This window comes from Pecten maximus, chromosome 2 (assembly GCF_902652985.1).
Source record: "Pecten maximus chromosome 2, xPecMax1.1, whole genome shotgun sequence".
In the NCBI taxonomy this organism is placed as follows: Eukaryota; Metazoa; Mollusca; class Bivalvia; order Pectinida; family Pectinidae; genus Pecten; species Pecten maximus.
This window is the reverse complement of record NC_047016.1, coordinates 18515824-18533370: the sequence shown is the minus strand read 5'-3', so window position 1 is coordinate 18533370 and position 17547 is coordinate 18515824. Positions and strand designations below refer to the sequence as shown.

The following is a 17547-nucleotide window of genomic DNA, read 5'->3' as shown; positions in this document are numbered from 1 at the left end:
TTAGGGTTTCAGATCCTGTGCTTCTGTTCGGAGAGCCGAATAATTCACTGTTTGCATCGGCGATGCAGTTTTGTACCGCCTCAGACTTGAATAACTTTCATTTTGTGAAGTATGTAACACTGTTATACAGGTAATTAAGACATGTTTAAAGCTGAAATGCCATCGGACGGTGTTTCTGTATCTTTGTGTTAATGTTGATAGGGAAAGTCCGTAGGTCGTTTTAATATTTTCACAGAATCAACCAATCACAATACAAATAGAAATAACACGAATCCAATAACGGAACGATAAACGCTTAGGCTAAATACACGGCAGTGTCAAGGGAGGCATTAGGAAGAAGTAAGTTTTAAAGAAATGTGAGAAAAGATGGCATTTTATATTAATATGTAGGTGACTCTTACGACCATGTAATAGGGACAGCAGGCACAATTTTCCCCAACCAGCAGTGATCAGAAAGAGTATGTATTATACCTAGTGTGCTAACTGTCTAGGGGCATATTATTACGTCATCAATAAATTATGCTCTACCTTTCCATTTCGAAAGGATACGTTTATAGTACAGTAGGTAGTGTATAATGGTATCTAAAAATAACTCTAAGACGAACTCGTCATTTCTATGTTTTTATTTGTTAAATATCTGGTAAGTTCCACTAAAGTAACTGTTTTATTGAATGTAACACTGACCTTTCATCATCAACTATTCATGCAAGTCATGTGCAAGGTACTATACAATATACTTGAGTCGGCAAAATTTTTTAAACGTTAAAGCTAATGTTAGCTAATCATGTGAATTTCCATTTCTACTTTTCCCACTTCGCTTGTGATTTGAGAAGAGCGACTTTGGGCGAATCGTGGTCGGTCGGGTCAAAGAAGTCTTTTCCAGTGAAGTCGTTGTAATTGGTACACTCTCCTACGGCACTGTCGGGCACCTGTGGACGGAAATAAAGTCAGTTACGTTGTAAATAGTACGCTCTCTAACGGCACTGTCGGGCACCTGTGGACGGAAATAAAGTCACAGTTACGTTGTAAATAGTACGCTCTCTAACGGCACTGTAGGGTACTTGTGGATGGAAATAATGTCACAGTTACGTTGCACTTACATGTAGTACACTGTCATATGGTATTGTCGGATACCTGTCAGTGGAAATAACTGGTGATAGGAACATAGAAACATTCAATTCAACAATATATACACATTTTGTATTAGGCAGGGGATTGACAAAACAATAGATATATAACTGGAAAAATTACCTAGAATAATTAATTTCAACAGAATAGTACAATTTATAAGAATAGGTAGGGGATGGACCAAACAATAGGTAAAGGTTGTTCCAAAAAACTTGCCCTGATTTTCGACATCATAAAACAATAAACAATTAATTATGGATATATGACATACATCAGATTAAAGAGTAGTATCATACAATTTTATTAGTGTGTTATTTCAATAAAGCTTAAACAAATTTCAAGTTGCATTACAAAATTAATGCACAATTAACAAAATGATGTCAATTTTATAAAAAAAAAATGCAACATGTACCGTCATTTTATGCTACTCTTTGGTCCATCAGACATGCTTTTTCTTCTGTCATCAATTTTGTTCATGTTGCTCAAGTTTTGAAACAACATGAAATGTTTTCTTTCTTGATTAGGTTTAATATCAAGCTAGTTTCTCTCAGAAACTTATTCACTAGTGTCGGCGATTTCCATTTGCATAATACAGCATTACCGCATCAATGTGCGCATCATTTTCGTTATCAATCTCGAAAAAAACCCAGCTTATTACCAGAGTTTGATGATGTTATTGATGTCAGCAATGACATTATTAAAAGCAATTATGATGTTATCAATTTTTGAGCTGAGATGAAAACATATGATGGATAAATGTTTTCTCAAAAGCAATTGACAGTTTCTAATTATCTTGTCTAGGGAAAAAATATATTGGCTTGCAAAGTGGGGACATGTTTTTTGAACCCCACACCCTGTATTACCAAAGGATTGAATCTCGACCATTTACCAGGTTGACTGGAAATACTTTCAAAGATAACATAGTTTTTTTTATTACGTATCGAAAGCTGTTCCAGTTATACGTTTTTTCAAATTTTTTTTTTTACGAATATCAACACATAGTCGACAAATAAGAACAAAATGGAACTCGCCTTCTACTTGGTTTTGGTTACAATAATGACATAATATATTTGCCCTTGTGATATAAATCTTAGGTAAAATGGCGATGTAAAATTGTCTACAATAAATTTATACACATAACATTTAGATGATCTTTGAATAAATTTATTCCTTGCTTGAAATTTTGGACTTGACAACGCCAATAACAATTTATATTATTACAAAAATCCATGAAGTACACTTTCGTACGGCACTGTCGGGTAATTGTGGATGGAATAATGTGACAGCTACGATTTAATTAGTACTCTCTCTTACGGCACTGTCGGGAACCTGCGGCTGGAAAGGAATAGACAATTACCTGGTGCCATCAGCATTGTCAATTCATTAATTCATTAATATACAAAACTATATCGAAAACCAAATGGCTAGCGCAAATGAAAACACTTACGCTGTCATCTGAGGCGGTATACCAAAGGCTTTGCTTTAATATTGTGTCACAATTATAGGACAACAGGTTGGTTTTAAACTTATAAGTAAATACGTCAATGTTCCACACAATCCTTAATGATAATTATGATACTTTGCTATTACTAAATAAGGTAATTAATGCCATTAAACTACCCGCCAGGGAACAGTTTTTATGTACTGTCCCGCAGAGGAACACCGTTTAACTATCCGTACCATCAATTTCATTCTCGTGGCTTTAATGCTGCTGGTTAGTGCCAAAAACAAACGAGTTCTTCTATCAGTTTAATGTCGGCAGTGCACGAATCTATATTTTTTCGCGTGTTTGTTTACAGGAAAAGTTTCATGTATTTGAAATAATCTAGATATTTGGTGCAAGCATATGTGTATTTGAGGAGATGTAACATACGTAGAAATGAGCCAAAATGGCGTCATGGCATTTTCATTTAATTTGGAATAAACTTCTGTAAAGTCTGGGTTGGTATATTGCTGTTTACGTGACCTTAACACAATGTTTATTGGGTGGAGGATGTAAAAACCTTGGTTAAGGCCGAGTGTTTGATTGGATATATTTCATGACTTACCTTATGCAGGGGTGTGTATTGAGCGTGGTGATGGGGCAGTATGGCGTTGTTGGCCTTAGTGTTGTAGGCCATAACATATGCCCATCGCCTGTCAGGACTTTCATTCGCAGAACTCGCATGCAACAAGTTACAATGGAAGAATAAAGCGTCACCTGTAACAAAAGTTTGATCTCTCAACAGTATACGGCCACAGCCATGGAAACCAAAGCAAATAACATGACACGCCAAATCAAAACAGGTAGACATATCGACCGGTGTTAAAATTTCATCCAGTAGCTAGGCATAATTCTTGTGCTGTTACAAACCATTAGATACGCAGTGGCTTGAGATGTTCCTTTGACCAAGAATCACTTGTAATAGACAAGAATCAATCAGAAACAATCTTTTTTTTTTTTTTTTTTTTTACATGTATTATTCTAGGTGTTGAGCCACAAACCTGGATCCATCTCGACGTAAGCCCTGGGGTAAACTTTCTCGATAGCAGACACTCGTTCTACGTCGGCACCAGACTGGCCGTTTACCTGTCCATGGGCAATGCGGCCACATTTGTTGGACCGAGGTAGGATCTGTCGATCATAAAGAAAGATATGTGATTTAAGTTAAATGTGTTTACACTAATACGTTCTCAGAGATGCTGGTAAACAGAGGATATTACATGATCTTTTAGTCAATACGGTATTCAAGTATCAAGTCCAATTATAAATATAACATTCCTCTTATAACAAAGTAGATTCAAAATTTTCCCGTTTTTTTGTTTTTGTTTTTTGTTGTTGTGTATTCCAGTCAGGATTTTATTTAACTTTTGCAGTTTTGCGAGATTCTACAATGAACTAAAATGACCTAAAATCAGCATCGTAATATCCAATTCAAAGGAGGAATGGTTGTCAGATTTAAAAATCATCAGCTTTATTCACAATCGTTACTTTGCAACTTTCCTTTTACATCGATAATTTTATAGCCGTTTTTCAGGTTCTATCCTACCAAGTACTCGAATAAAGTCAATGTCAATTATTGTTAAAGATGTTTCCTTGTGATAGTTGCTAAGTGTGAACTAACCGTTTCAAGGGAGGTAATTCCTTCGATTGAATCGAAATGACGTAAATTTTCATATAAATAAAAGATATACAATTACTATTATTTTAGCGAAGTTTGTTTTGTTTACGACATGCCGTATGCCGGTACAATTTATAAACAAAAAGCGCCGTCAAAGAGATGATGTTGATCGATCTTTACTTGAATGGCTTCGTCTATGCACTTACGACATTGTTTGTGATATGGTATAAGAATGAAGAAGCAATAGGATGTATTTACAGCAATGTTAAGCTTGAATAGAAGAAAAGATTTGTCTTGAAATATTGTCTGGAAACCGATGTTGAGTGAGTACAGTAACGTTACGTTGCAGCAGACGACACCATCCAAGGCATACAACATGATGAATGAACATCACATCAAAAGTAAAAAAAAAAGAAAAAAAAAGCTATTATATGTATACGATTGATAGATATTGCTGGTAGGTTTGGAATCTGGGGCTCAAATAGTTGGACGACAACAGACGAGTATTGGGCAGACTGCTGTAACTTGTGTGTACAATCGACATCTCTCCATTGTCAGTGTCACATTTGGAGAATAGAGATATCACACATTCGCCTGTTTAGCAATAATTAAGGTAACATGATAAATTCAACTTTTTACCTCCCCAACCAATCACTTCAGTTCCTTTTGTTAGAATTTACAACACATTAACATGACATACACATACATACACATATACATTATGTTGGAAAGGTACGTGTAGCTGATTTCTTAGTTTGAAACATCAAAAATACATCACATTTCTCAACTGTGGTGTAATTCTTAATTTGGATGCATTTTCAATATCATGTGAATTTAGTTCAATGGAAAAAAAAGATTGATGTATATCATTGTGGGTCATGTTTTTCAGTTACAAATAATTGTGGACATTTATTGCCATATTTGGTTTTGGGATATTTGAACATCTTGAACATGTTGACATACCTAGAAATGGTTTATATACATGTATAGCACAGTATTTCATGATACTAAATTATGTCCACCCTTCATTTATGCTTTCAGTTTCTTGAGCCAAATTAACACAATGATATATATGACTATAGATAAATGACAAGTTGACCTTGACAGCTGAGGTTACTATATTTTATCAGTAAATAATTTAACCCTACAGTTAAAGGAAATAATCATGAAACCAGTTATCAAAACACTTTATTTTGCTTTTCAATATATTAATAGCCTTATGAAATTGAACAGTTAAAATTGTAACAGTACGATCAGAAACAAAATTCACACAAAGTTAATTATGGACAAAATATCATGTAACATTTCAATTGAGAATAATTATATAAAGGAAGGTAATTTTAGCGTGCTTAAATATCAATAAAAAAATTAATTTCATATAAATATTGCATTGAATATTAAAAAAAATTATAAGAAGTATTTTCTGCACAACTTTGAGGAACAGTAAACTTTTTTATTGAATATCTTAGTTTGTTTCAAAACGTTTTAGGTTCATATTAGTTTTTTTCTGAAAATTGAGATACATATTTTGTAAATTAATTTGAGACTTATATGCCCTTTCGAATGGCAAAGTATGAAAAAAGTTTGATACAGGAAATCATTTTTTTCGCTCATATATTTTGAATTTTGTTGTGAAACTTAGTGCCTGTGTAGGATACATGGTGGAAGTGTAAAGTTTTGTGTTGATTTATTTTATCTTTTATTTCTTTTATTATTTATTTCTTTATTTTATATATTTTGATATAATGGGATACAAATTGCAAAATTGAATAGATGAACTTAATGTAAGAAAATATTTTTGTGAATTAAACTGTATTTAAGAATAAAACGTGCGTTTTTGTGTTTTTCGGTAAAAATGCTCAAAATGCCACTTCCCAAAAAATAAGCACACCGACATAGGATTTTTTTTGCATTTTTTATTATGCCATAAACTCCCCTTTGGAAAAAATACATTTAAAAAATGTTTTATATAGGAATTTTTGGCTTCTCATAGGTGTATATCCTTAATTGTGGAGTTCACAATCATCGCTGTTTTGCATTATTGACGTGACACAGATTCATGTGATAGTTTTAAAACCTATTTAATTAATCGCCATATGATAACTACGCGATATCAAAAGCCTTGAACAGCAGGTTCTTAGAATAGAGTGTTATCTAGTGGTCAGAGAATACGTTGTGTTGGAAAAACACTGGCTATTTCAGTATCACGTTATGCCGAGTCTTACCTCCAGACATCCATTTGATCGGGTGCATTTGTCGATGGCTACGAACACCGTCATCATGTCGGGAAACAGACAGCTGTTGTGATACCAGTACCTAGGCAGTATAGCATGAAGTATTAGTTCAGTAAGGTTAGTGCTGAAGTTATATACGAGGAAAGTATTATATTGTTATATTTCGTAATACTCTCGTAATGCATTTCGTATTATCATTAGGTTCAACAAGTTGAAATATGCTAGTAAATTAGTAAATTCACAGAACGAATACAGTACAGACGTAGGTACAGGTACAAACAAGTGTTGATACTAAGACTTTCTAATCTAGTGTAGAGTTTCCACTGTTTTATTGTAAGAGAAAGGCCCCCCGATGGATGTGTATGTATTATGCAATTACCCGTAATCCTGATGCCACATAAAGGAGCCACCAGTGTAGGGTTCCTTGTACATCAGTTTGGAGTGGTAGTGGTAAACTTCTCCGCCCAGCAGCTGAAACATCCACAGCATATATATAATGTGTGAAATAAAACTATATTTACACATTAAAAATATATTCACAATGCCTAGCTTAGATAAAGCAATGTATAATGATGCAAATGATTACAGTGAGTGCTATAAATGTAAACTGATTTACAATCGTTGTGCCAATATAATGCTCTTAGACAGAATACGTTGTAACAACTTATTTATTGTATTATGGTTCATGTAGAAAATAATTATTCCAGTTTTCGGCTGAATGTGTTAAGAATATTTCTTAAAAAAAAAAAAAAAATCCATGGCTGTTTTTTGGTGAGAAGATTCGAGTAAACGTACTGGAGTATCCAATAGTCTTAATTGCGACCTAAAATTATATTATTCTAGTGTAATGTTTGCACTATAATTCGTTATTGTGTACCCGTCTACATGTACCTTATTGCTTCTATTCTGTAAACATCCAAATTGGAAAACTTAATATATTTTCTTAAACAGGTTTGATTCAGAAAAAAAAATGTATTGTCAATGCTAAACAATTACGTAGATTTTGTCTACGCGAAGATTCAGCAAATGTGTCGTCATTAACCCGTGTTTCTGCTAGTGGATAGTAGTGGTGTACACCAGTGTACATAATTCTATTCAGCATACTCAAATTCCACAAAGAGCAGTCGTGTCCATCGCCAATTTCAAACTATAAGATTTAGCAGCGTTTCGCCGTGTTTAGCCCTACACTACTGTTGACGAAATATCTTCACATATAACAGATGATGAACAAGTAAAAAAATGAAAACTGTTTAGCACCAACAACAGTTATAATCGGTGTAATAGCTGATATTACATGTTATATTGTATTCTTACATCTTCACATGTATTGGCGACCTTCTCACAACGTGCCATCATTCCAGATACGTCACTTCCGGGTTGGTTCCATAAAAGCATTGTCGCTTTCTTTCCTTGTCCATCAGCTACCTGGTTAACAAACAAAAGACTATACAAATGACTTTTAAGTATTCTAAATATTTGTGTATCGAAAATTAGTAATACGCAAAATAATAAATCAACTGAATTATGTAGAACCACCGTCATAAAAACAACATATGTATTTATGCTTATGCAAGTATATAGCCGTATTCTGACTAAAGCCAGAAGGAATAATGAAGTATTTCGCTACTTAAGAGACTATTTTGACATACATGTACATCTTAATGATTTAAAAGCACCAATTATGATAGCAAAGAAAACAGCAAATGCATTTGTATTGAATATGGTCCCATTTTTCTCAATTCTCATGGACATGAAAACATAAAACACGGTCACGTGAGCTTAATATTTTGTGTAAATATATGACTACCCTATTTACTCAACGCTGATTGATCTAAACAGTCCGCACAGGTCGAAATTTTATGCAATGACGAAAATTTGCATGAAAGATTAATATTGAAAAATAAAAAAAAACACAGAAAAAAACCCAAACAAACAAACAAACAAACAAACAAAAAAACCTGCCGTGAGCCTCGCAGGTTAATAACTGAATCTAAAACACCTGCTGTAGAATATTGACCAATCAGACGCCAGGAAACATTACTTCGTAGAGTGCAAACATGGCAGATGACATAGACGCCTCTCCTAATTTCATCGTAAACAAGACACGATTTGGAAGTATTTCGGAAGAGGAAGTGTTAAAATATTACAATAATACTAGGAGGGCTACAGAAACATCGATAACTGTTCTTCGTTCTTAATGAGCGAGAAAGGGTGCGGAAAAGGGTGCGGAAACGGATTTTGTACAAATGTCAGTAAACAAACAAGAGGAAACTCAGTAAATTCGAAATTCGAAAGAAAAACGGCGAAAAGTTTCAATGGAGTTCTTTGTTTGCCCTAAGACATGGGTTAAACCGCCTATCTATCGAATGAACTAATGGAGCATTTGAAGCAGTGCCAAAGGAATTGTAACGTGAAGGGAATGGGGGAATTTCACACGACCCTCCAATAGAAGATGCTTATCTACAAAAATGTACAGTGTGGACATAATGATGTACTTTGGACCAGAGATAATCTGACAAAAAGCCATCAAAATGAGCCAAACTCGGCTGATTGCAGAACGTACTCAAAGCCTGGTAAGTTTCGAAGATTAAAGAGGTCAGAAAAACATGTAGCTTACTCTGCTTACCTTATTTTTTAAACATTGTCTAAAATAGTGTACAATTAATCAATGAGAAAAAAAAAAGTTAAATCTACTTCGCCTAGTGTCTTTTGATAATTTTTTTAAATATATGCTCATTTTTTCAGATGGAATTATGTGTCCCGTGAAATCATTCCTTCAGGACAAGCGACATCTCAACCCCTGGTGTCCCCGTCTGTTTCAACGACCTAGCAAGCCTAAGAAACAGTCAGATTATATGTTATGATAAAAGTCCAATTGGTCATAACAAAATTGGCGAGTGCATGACCACCATCAATTCAAATGCGCATCTATCCAAACGTTACACTTACCACAGCCTTCGTGCTACTGCAGTGCATCTATTTGACAGAAACAGGTTCGCTTCTACAGGGACCATCCAAACAAATGTTTTCCATAGACTTTAGTTTTAACGTTTTGGAGTATATCATTAAAATTCTTATATGCAATATGGCAATTATGGTTTATAATAAAAGTTTAGGGTGTCACATACCACTTTATCAAAAAAAAAAAAAAAAAAAAAATTGGGTCCTTCAGCTCGAAGTTTTTCCAGGGTAGCCTTTTTTAAAATGGGGAAATTTCGCAGTAAAAATTCTCAAAAATCTGAAATGTTGATTATATGACCTTAACTTTTGAAAAAAAATTCAATCGGACTTACAAGATTTATATCAATATTTCTTATCTTACTTATCAGGCTACATATCTATTTTGTAACTTCATAACATACTGGCCAATCAGTGGCTGCCAGACATTTTATGCCTGGCCCAACTTTCTATACACAGGGAATGTTTCAAAAGTCTAATTTTTCAATTGGTTGGTTGTTCCATTCAAGACACATTTTGACTCTGACAGGGCACAAGGCGGACTTATCTCTGAAAACTTATACAGGGTATACTGAAAAAGCGCGATATGTCTGGTACCACTTTTGAATCACATCTTTGGATTCCTCACCAGTGCAGATGTCTGTATCACGCGTTAAAGGGTTTAAAAAGGACGAGCCCAGTTCACAAAATAAAGATAGCAGCGGGCTTCATTATAATAAAATTGTTTACTATATGTTTTACTTTCAATGATCAAATGCTTTATAAAGGAAGTGTTAATTGATTGAACATATCTTATTTGATATCTAGTTTTATTATATATGAATTGTTAACATATTCGTTTTACTTTCAAAGAGAAAATGTGTCATAAAAGGAACTGACAGTTATTTGAATATATCCGATGTCATATCAGGTTTTATTATTATTAACTATTTGTTATACTTTCAATTTGTTTTTAATGATATTATAAATATAACAAAGTTGTTGACTGTTAACTTTGTGTTATGCATATATTTAATTCTATACCCTGACCCCAATTTCCTGAAAAAAACCTTTTAAGTCAGAACATCATTCGCAGTTATAATGTATAACGTTATTACCTTTGTTCAGAGTACTTGAATTAAATTCGATTTTGAACTTAAATCCATTTCGAGAAATCGGGGCCTGCACTACATACATCTTCACATGAAAAGATTGAGACTCGAGTACTTCATGTATTAACAGGCAGGCTTATTTAAGGACATGCCAGGCTTTGGTGGTGGATACAAGTCGGAGTACCAAGAGAAAAACCACCTGCCTATGGACAACGGTTGATACCGGTCAATTGCTCCAGATGGGTTTCAAACGCGAAAAGAGATGGAGGGCTATTGGTAGGGTGTCGGAACACCTTAATGTTGACCCCTTTCACCGTCTGTCTGTGTCATTAAAACGCAATAATACAAGTAAATTATCATATAATTAAACAGGTATCTATCAAACCGAGAAAGCGATATTTCCTTCGGCCTGCGGCCTCGGCGAAATATCACTTTATCAGTTTCACAAATCCTCGTTTTCACCTGGAAAAGATTGCTTATTGTATATTTATTAACCCAATGTTTCTATTTTCAGAAACACAAGGTCATTATTGCGTTTATGATGTGATAATTTCGTGACGAGACAATGAATGCCCCAGTGTAAATGTCCTGTCATCACGATGAATACAATGCAATTCCATCCGCTTGTAAACAAGTTTCCTATTTGATAAAAAGATATGGAACTTTGATTCCGTCATTATGGTGTTATACCGAACTGGTAGTAAAATATTGACTTGGGGCTTGCAGTCAATTTTTGATTCTTAATTCCATGTTTAATAACTGTATCATTTCTTCAACAGACAAAAAGAATAGCATTCCTCTTTCTCTGGTGTAAAACGTAGGTCTCGTGATAAAGAACATTTTCACTCAACGAATGCCCAATGCTTTCAATTGAGTTAATGTTTGTACATGAAATTTCGATAAAACGCATAATGAGCAAAAAAAGGATTTACACAACTATCCTAAAACCTCTAACCCAGATATATCCAGTTGTCCATGTTTGATTCCCTAACAAAGATATGCTTACACCGTATCCGTTCTCCTGGATGATATCTGTATCCTCAAACACTCTCCTCAGATTAGTCATCTCTTTCTGGTCAAAAAGGCTCCTGTAAGTTAGACATAGACTATTTGATATCGTTTTACTGTTTTCGTACACGTTTTAAGTCAACGTTTTGCAATAATTTAAGGTATGATTTTAACTGTAATTTTGTAATGTCTATATTTCAAATAGAAATTTTCTGAACAGGGCATCAAGCATATACATCCAGAAAATACCATTTCAACAATATTGACATTTTTCTGATATATCATACTATTTCAAACTCTTGCCTGACTAAGATGTAGCCTTGGTCATCGAATTGTTTCTTCATATCCTCAGTCACCCGGAAAGCCCCCGGTGAAAACGGATAAACTATGTAAAATGAGAAAACAGCAAATCATTATTTATAACGATCAGAATGGTGTTCAAACAGTAGAGTCAATGACCTGGTGACCAAGGGACAGTAGCAAGCATCAATTTCATATATGAATGGATTGATATTAATATGATATAATAGACTGATAATTGACAAAAGTTGACCTAAATTCATATCAGGGTTACCACGAACTTTTGTGTATTGAATCACAGGTACCATATCAGTAGCTTATGCACACAGGGTGACCTTGTTCGAATTATCCATATCAAGATTTACAGTTACAATAAAACTTTTCTGAAAACCAAAGATTTACAGTTACATAAGCATATGGAATCACTTCTGACAGACGACTAGATACTAGTATTCCTCGCTCTATCATATGATTATATAAAGTAAGGTTTTATTTGATTTAAGCGTGGTCAATGGTAATAGGGTACTCTCGCTAAAATATTCACTTAATTCACACAAATCACTTAAATCGTTTAATAACACTTTGTAAACATGTGTATAATATTTATTGTTATCCGTAGTTACTCGATACTGTTTAACTTATATAATTACCTTTACTAAATTTAAGTTCTTAACAACATACGATCATGTCTGTACATTTCATGACGTGAACACAGTATGAACTGTGCAGACAACCGTACTATGATCATTTATGTATTTTCAGTTTGAATTACGAACTTCGTATCAAGAAAATTGCAAAAAATACAATTCACACAGTACTATAATTTGAGTCAATGCACTGTGCATAAATACGTAGAGCATTTATCAGCCCTGAACAAACAGGTCAACTCTTGTCTGATTTTTATCGTATTTTATTTTCAACTATCAAGATAGGTACTTGACCTGATAGCAATACGTTTTGTTCATATTTCTTTTGATATGACTCACCACGGATTTTTCTACCTGTTTTCATATTTTAGTAGGGATTTTCATGTTGATATACTTAAATACAACTACAAAATAAAACTTTTCTGAAAACCAAGATTTACAGTTACATAAGCATATGGAATCACTTCTGACAGACGACTAGATACTAGTATTCCTCGCTCTATCATATGATTATATAAAGTAAGGTTTTATTTGATTTAAGCGTGGTCAATGGTAATAGGGTACTCTCGCTAAAATATTCACTTAAATCACACAAATCACTTAAATCGTTTAATAACACTTTGTAAACATGTGTATAATATTTATTGTTATCCGTAGTTACTCGATACTGTTTAACTTACCGCCAGTCAGCGACGTCATAACAACGGTTTGGCTGTATAATTACTCCTGGAATTAGAATAACACTTCGTTCCTTTATTTTACGTCTTTAACTGCTACTCTAGCCATTCTCTCCCCCGAAAAAAAATTCAAGACACATTTATTTGAAGCGAAATGTCCAATTATAAGCTTTTGTACATGACAAGTCTAATGATCTAGCAGTGAGTGAATCTTGATCAATATTTCTTCAATAAGCATAGTCATATACACAGACATTCATGAGAATGTATTTTGCTGATAAACTTTAACAAAACAAAAACAACAAACAAACAAACAAACAAAACAAACAAACAAACAAAACAAATAAAAATAAATACACAGCTAATGAGTAATGCTCATTTAATGCGACCACAGACAGACATCTGTTCACCAGTTCCCAGGTCTGTTCCCTGGATAGGAACATTTCAACCCTCGGTTTGAGATATCCTTGTGAACAGAACAGACCAATGTAAAACCCGATAACTCACCCTAGATATAAAACAGGAGGATTAATTTTCCACAACATTTGTGTGAAGGTAAGGACAATTCAATCAAATCATGAACAATATCCCAAATGGATGCAGTGTTGATATTTCCTAAGCAAGATGGCTGACCTGGTACGGGATAAATGAACACTCAGGCCACTCGCGGTATAATTATAAAGCCTCGAAACACTATGTAAACCTTGTGTTTCTAAACATGAGACTCTTCAGCACATTGATAATATCCACATGTCTCTCAAGAAGTACCCACCTGTGTGTTGAAAGCTGTTACCTGGCGGCGAAATATCACACTGAATGTTCGCAGGTCGTTAGATGTACTGGATAGATAAGTACGGACCCGTAGCGTGTCGTAATTTGTATCACCAATTGAGTCAAATGACCCAATCTGTAATTATATCATATAACTTATTTGTTTATTTGTGTATGAGCAAAACATTACACTCCCAAATCGTATAATCCCAAACATTACACTCCCAAATCGTATAATCCCAAACATTACACTCCCTAATCGTATAATCCCAAACATTACACTCCCAAATCGTATAATCCCAAACATTACACTCCCAAATCGTATAATCCCAAACATTACACTCCCTAATCGTATAATCCCAAACATTACACTCCCTAATCGTATAATCCCAAACATTACACTCCCAAACATTGTACTCCCAAACATTGCACTCCCGAATCGAACATTACCACACAGTACACTCCCAGACATTACACTCCCGAACATACACTCCCAAAAATTATACTCCAAATAGTACACTCAATTCAATCGTATACCTTATTGGGTGACCTTCACCACTAGTGCACTTAAGCGAGCAATGAATCCCTGTCACAGGGCGCTGCCATATTTTGTTTATGCGATTGCTTCTGGAGTTTTCTTGATGAAAGGATTATAAACCAGAGATGTTCCAAATAGAAATAGAGGCTCTGTTAGGGGATTGTGCATTTAAGCGTTATATGAAATCAAGTGTAATATACAGCTAACATTCTCTATACGCTAGAGATAAATATAGAAACCCATGGAGTATTGCGTATGACATCTGGTGAATAAATCCTGGGCTGAAATTTGACGGAATGCTGCAATTTGTGTAAAGCACTGTCGGCTTAGCTTCACCAAATAAAATTGTCAAAAATATTTAGAATTATATAAGCCTCCGATTAAAAAACCCAAATGATTGTTAATTAGAACAAAAGAAATATATTTACCTTTACTAAATTTATGTTCTTAACAACATACGATCATGTCTGTACATTTCATGACGTGAACACAGTATGAACTGTGCAGACAACCGTACTATGATCATTTATGTATTTTCAGTTTGAATTACGAACTTCGTATCAAGAAAATTGCAAAAAATACAATTCACACAGTACTATAATTTGAGTCAATGCACTGTGCATAAATACGTAGAGCATTTATCAGTCCTGAACAAACAGGTCAACTCTTGTCTGATTTTTATCGTATTTTATTTTCAACTATCAAGATAGGTACTTGACCTGATATCAATACGTTTTGTTCATATTTCTTTTGATATGACTCACCACGGATTTTTCTACCTGTTTTCATATTTTAGAAGGGATTTTCATGTTGATATACTTAAATACAACTACAAAATAAAACTTTTCTGAAAACCAAAAAAGTTCCCCACACCACGGTTTGTTAACAGAAGCATACTATGTGTACCTCATTGTTATTTTTTTATCGTTGAAAACACATTTTTCAGTCTCTGTCTAATGTAAAAATTGGCACAATTAGTGAGTATACTGCAAAAAAGTTTGTTTACTTCATTCAAATTTAATAAGTTAAACAATTTCAAATTTAATATTCAAACTTATTCTTAGGTGATCAAACTGCAAGCTTTATGAAATAGAGGTATATTACAATGGATGTGAATAGTGATAGATATATTTCAAGACCATAAATCATGCAGCATGTGATGAACCCAATTTTTACCACAGGCGCTTGCATACAAAATGAGAATTAAAAAAATTATATCAGTGGTATGTGTAGTGTGTAATACGGAAGGCCGGAAACTCCGCAACGAGCGAAACGGCACCCCTTCTCACTTCAATCGACTAGAAAACACATTTATTCAAACTGACATGGTGCACACTATGTGCGACCGTCATCAGGAAACATTTATCTTTAACCTACCGTGTCACTCAATACGAATTGTTACATCCAAAACACAATAATCCGTGAAAACATCGCCGAATTCCTCGCTCAGAACGCCAGTTTTCAAACGGCTCCCTCAGCCTGTCCAGATTCTTCATTTACATACGGGGTTGAAAGGTCATGCGATTATATAATCGTCTGTCGTCAGGTGCACTTTTTGGGGTCATCTCCGCATGCATTTTGTCCGGAAACGCTTCGGCTCGTTGAAGTTTCGTCTAATTTACGATTATTTGAAGAGTTTCGGCGATGAACGATGATTTATAATAATAAATTATTTATTATTTTGATCTTGAGAGTACCATGCACCGTATATGACAGTACACAGGAAAAGCAAACGAAGTCAAGAATGCCTATTCTGCAATCACACTCACGTAGTAGGCCTAGACATTTTATACTTGAGAATTAAAGAAAAAGATAAAAGGGAAATGGATTCGCATACTTTTGTCACAAAGGTAGAACAAAATGCTTATTTATTGATTAACTTTTGTCAGTTTACTGAAATCCGCTAGTGACAATGTCAAAGAGTTTAACGCATTGTAAAGTATTCTTCGTAATACTGATGATCTATGTCATTCCACTTTACATCGCATATATAATGTTTAAGTTATTGATGAATTACAAATGTACCTGTTTAATTGAGTGTGTACGCATCCAACTTTACTCTAATACTAATCAAGCTGGCTGAAGGGCTTACAGATTAAAGAAACTGAATTGAAATGAGAAATAAAAGAGAATATTTGAGGGGTAGTAGTAGTTATTTTGTGTCAACGCCAGAATTTTATAGTATTTAGGGCTAACGCCAGAACACCCAGAACAACCTTTTATTCTTACCGGTATTGTGTGTGGTCTAAATATTTTTAACTAGTCATGTAGTGGTCTTTTTTTAAATTGAAGATAGGCATAACTCTAAATAGATGGCAAGTTCAATTTAAAAACAAAATATCAAACAACTATCAGCTATTACCCCATTCAAATTTTACGAAAAAAAGTAACTGATACTGCTAGTTCATGGTATACATATGTACGTATAATGCCCCGGCCCTGTCTTGAACAAGTTATTGAACACCGTTACATGCAATCTTTCGATTTCAAAACGAAGTTCAACAACTACTGAAATGATGCAGTTGAAGAAAAGGAAAGGACGATCTCATCAGTGGCATTAAAACATGCTATCTTATTAGTCCGTGATCTCGCAAACGACGTCCTGTACATGCACCTGTAAAATAAAGTATGCGGAGATGACCCCAAAAGTGCACCTGGTGACAGTCGATTATATAATCGCATGTCCTTTCAACCCCGTATGTAAATGAAGAATCTGGACAGGCTGAGGGAAAAATGGTGTTTTGTTGGAGGAATTCGGCGATGTTTACACGGATTATTGTGTTTTGGATGTAACAATTCGTATTGAGTGACACGGTAGGTTAAAGATGAATGTTTCTAGATGACGGTAGTATATAGTATGCGCCGTGTCAGTTTGAATAAATGTCTTTTTTAGTCAATTGAAGTGAGATGGGGTGCCGTTTCGCTCGTGGCGGAGTTGCCAACCTTGTACTTTACAGAGTACACATACCAATGTCATAAAAAAATGAATTTTTTTCTACGCAACCGCCTGTGGTTTTTACCGAGAGAAATAAGTACCAATGCTAGTGCCATATACGTGTTGTACCCATCGAACTGTAGGCAGCTTGTAGAAGAA

At 34.5% G+C, this 17547-nt stretch overlaps 1 protein-coding gene across 2 annotated transcripts; it reads right to left on the bottom strand.

The window, feature by feature from the left end:
• Positions 1-641: 641 nt before the first annotated feature.
• On the bottom strand, positions 642-14553 carry LOC117320500 (L-proline trans-4-hydroxylase-like). Of its 2 annotated transcripts, XM_033875085.1 has the most exons (11): positions 14453-14553; positions 13917-14051; positions 13148-13193; positions 11824-11905; positions 11519-11600; positions 7778-7888; positions 6843-6934; positions 6455-6545; positions 3613-3742; positions 3177-3328; positions 642-929 (listed from the first exon to the last, which is right to left on the bottom strand). In XM_033875085.1, the coding sequence occupies exons 3-11, from the start codon at positions 13164-13166 to the stop codon at positions 801-803; spliced, it is 888 nt and encodes a 295-aa protein (XP_033730976.1). In that variant the 5' UTR covers positions 13167-13193; positions 13917-14051; positions 14453-14553; the 3' UTR covers positions 642-800. The 2 variants fall into 2 exon arrangements, with proteins under 2 accessions (XP_033730976.1, XP_033730973.1); XM_033875082.1 differs by lacking the exon at positions 13917-14051 and having other exon boundaries at positions 14453-14538.
• Positions 14554-17547: the final 2994 nt, after the last annotated feature.

What these genes read in the sequence shown, in the direction of transcription:
- LOC117320500 (XM_033875085.1), bottom strand. An exon ending in CAAGGCTACATCTTAGTCAG is followed by an intron (nt 11,601 to 11,823) that starts GCAAGAGTTTGA and finishes TCTAACTTACAG; the next exon opens with GAGCCTTTTTGACCAGAAAG. An exon ending in TCCAGGAGAACGGATACGGT is followed by an intron (nt 7,889 to 11,518) that starts GTAAGCATATCT and finishes TTTGTTAACCAG; the next exon opens with GTAGCTGATGGACAAGGAAA.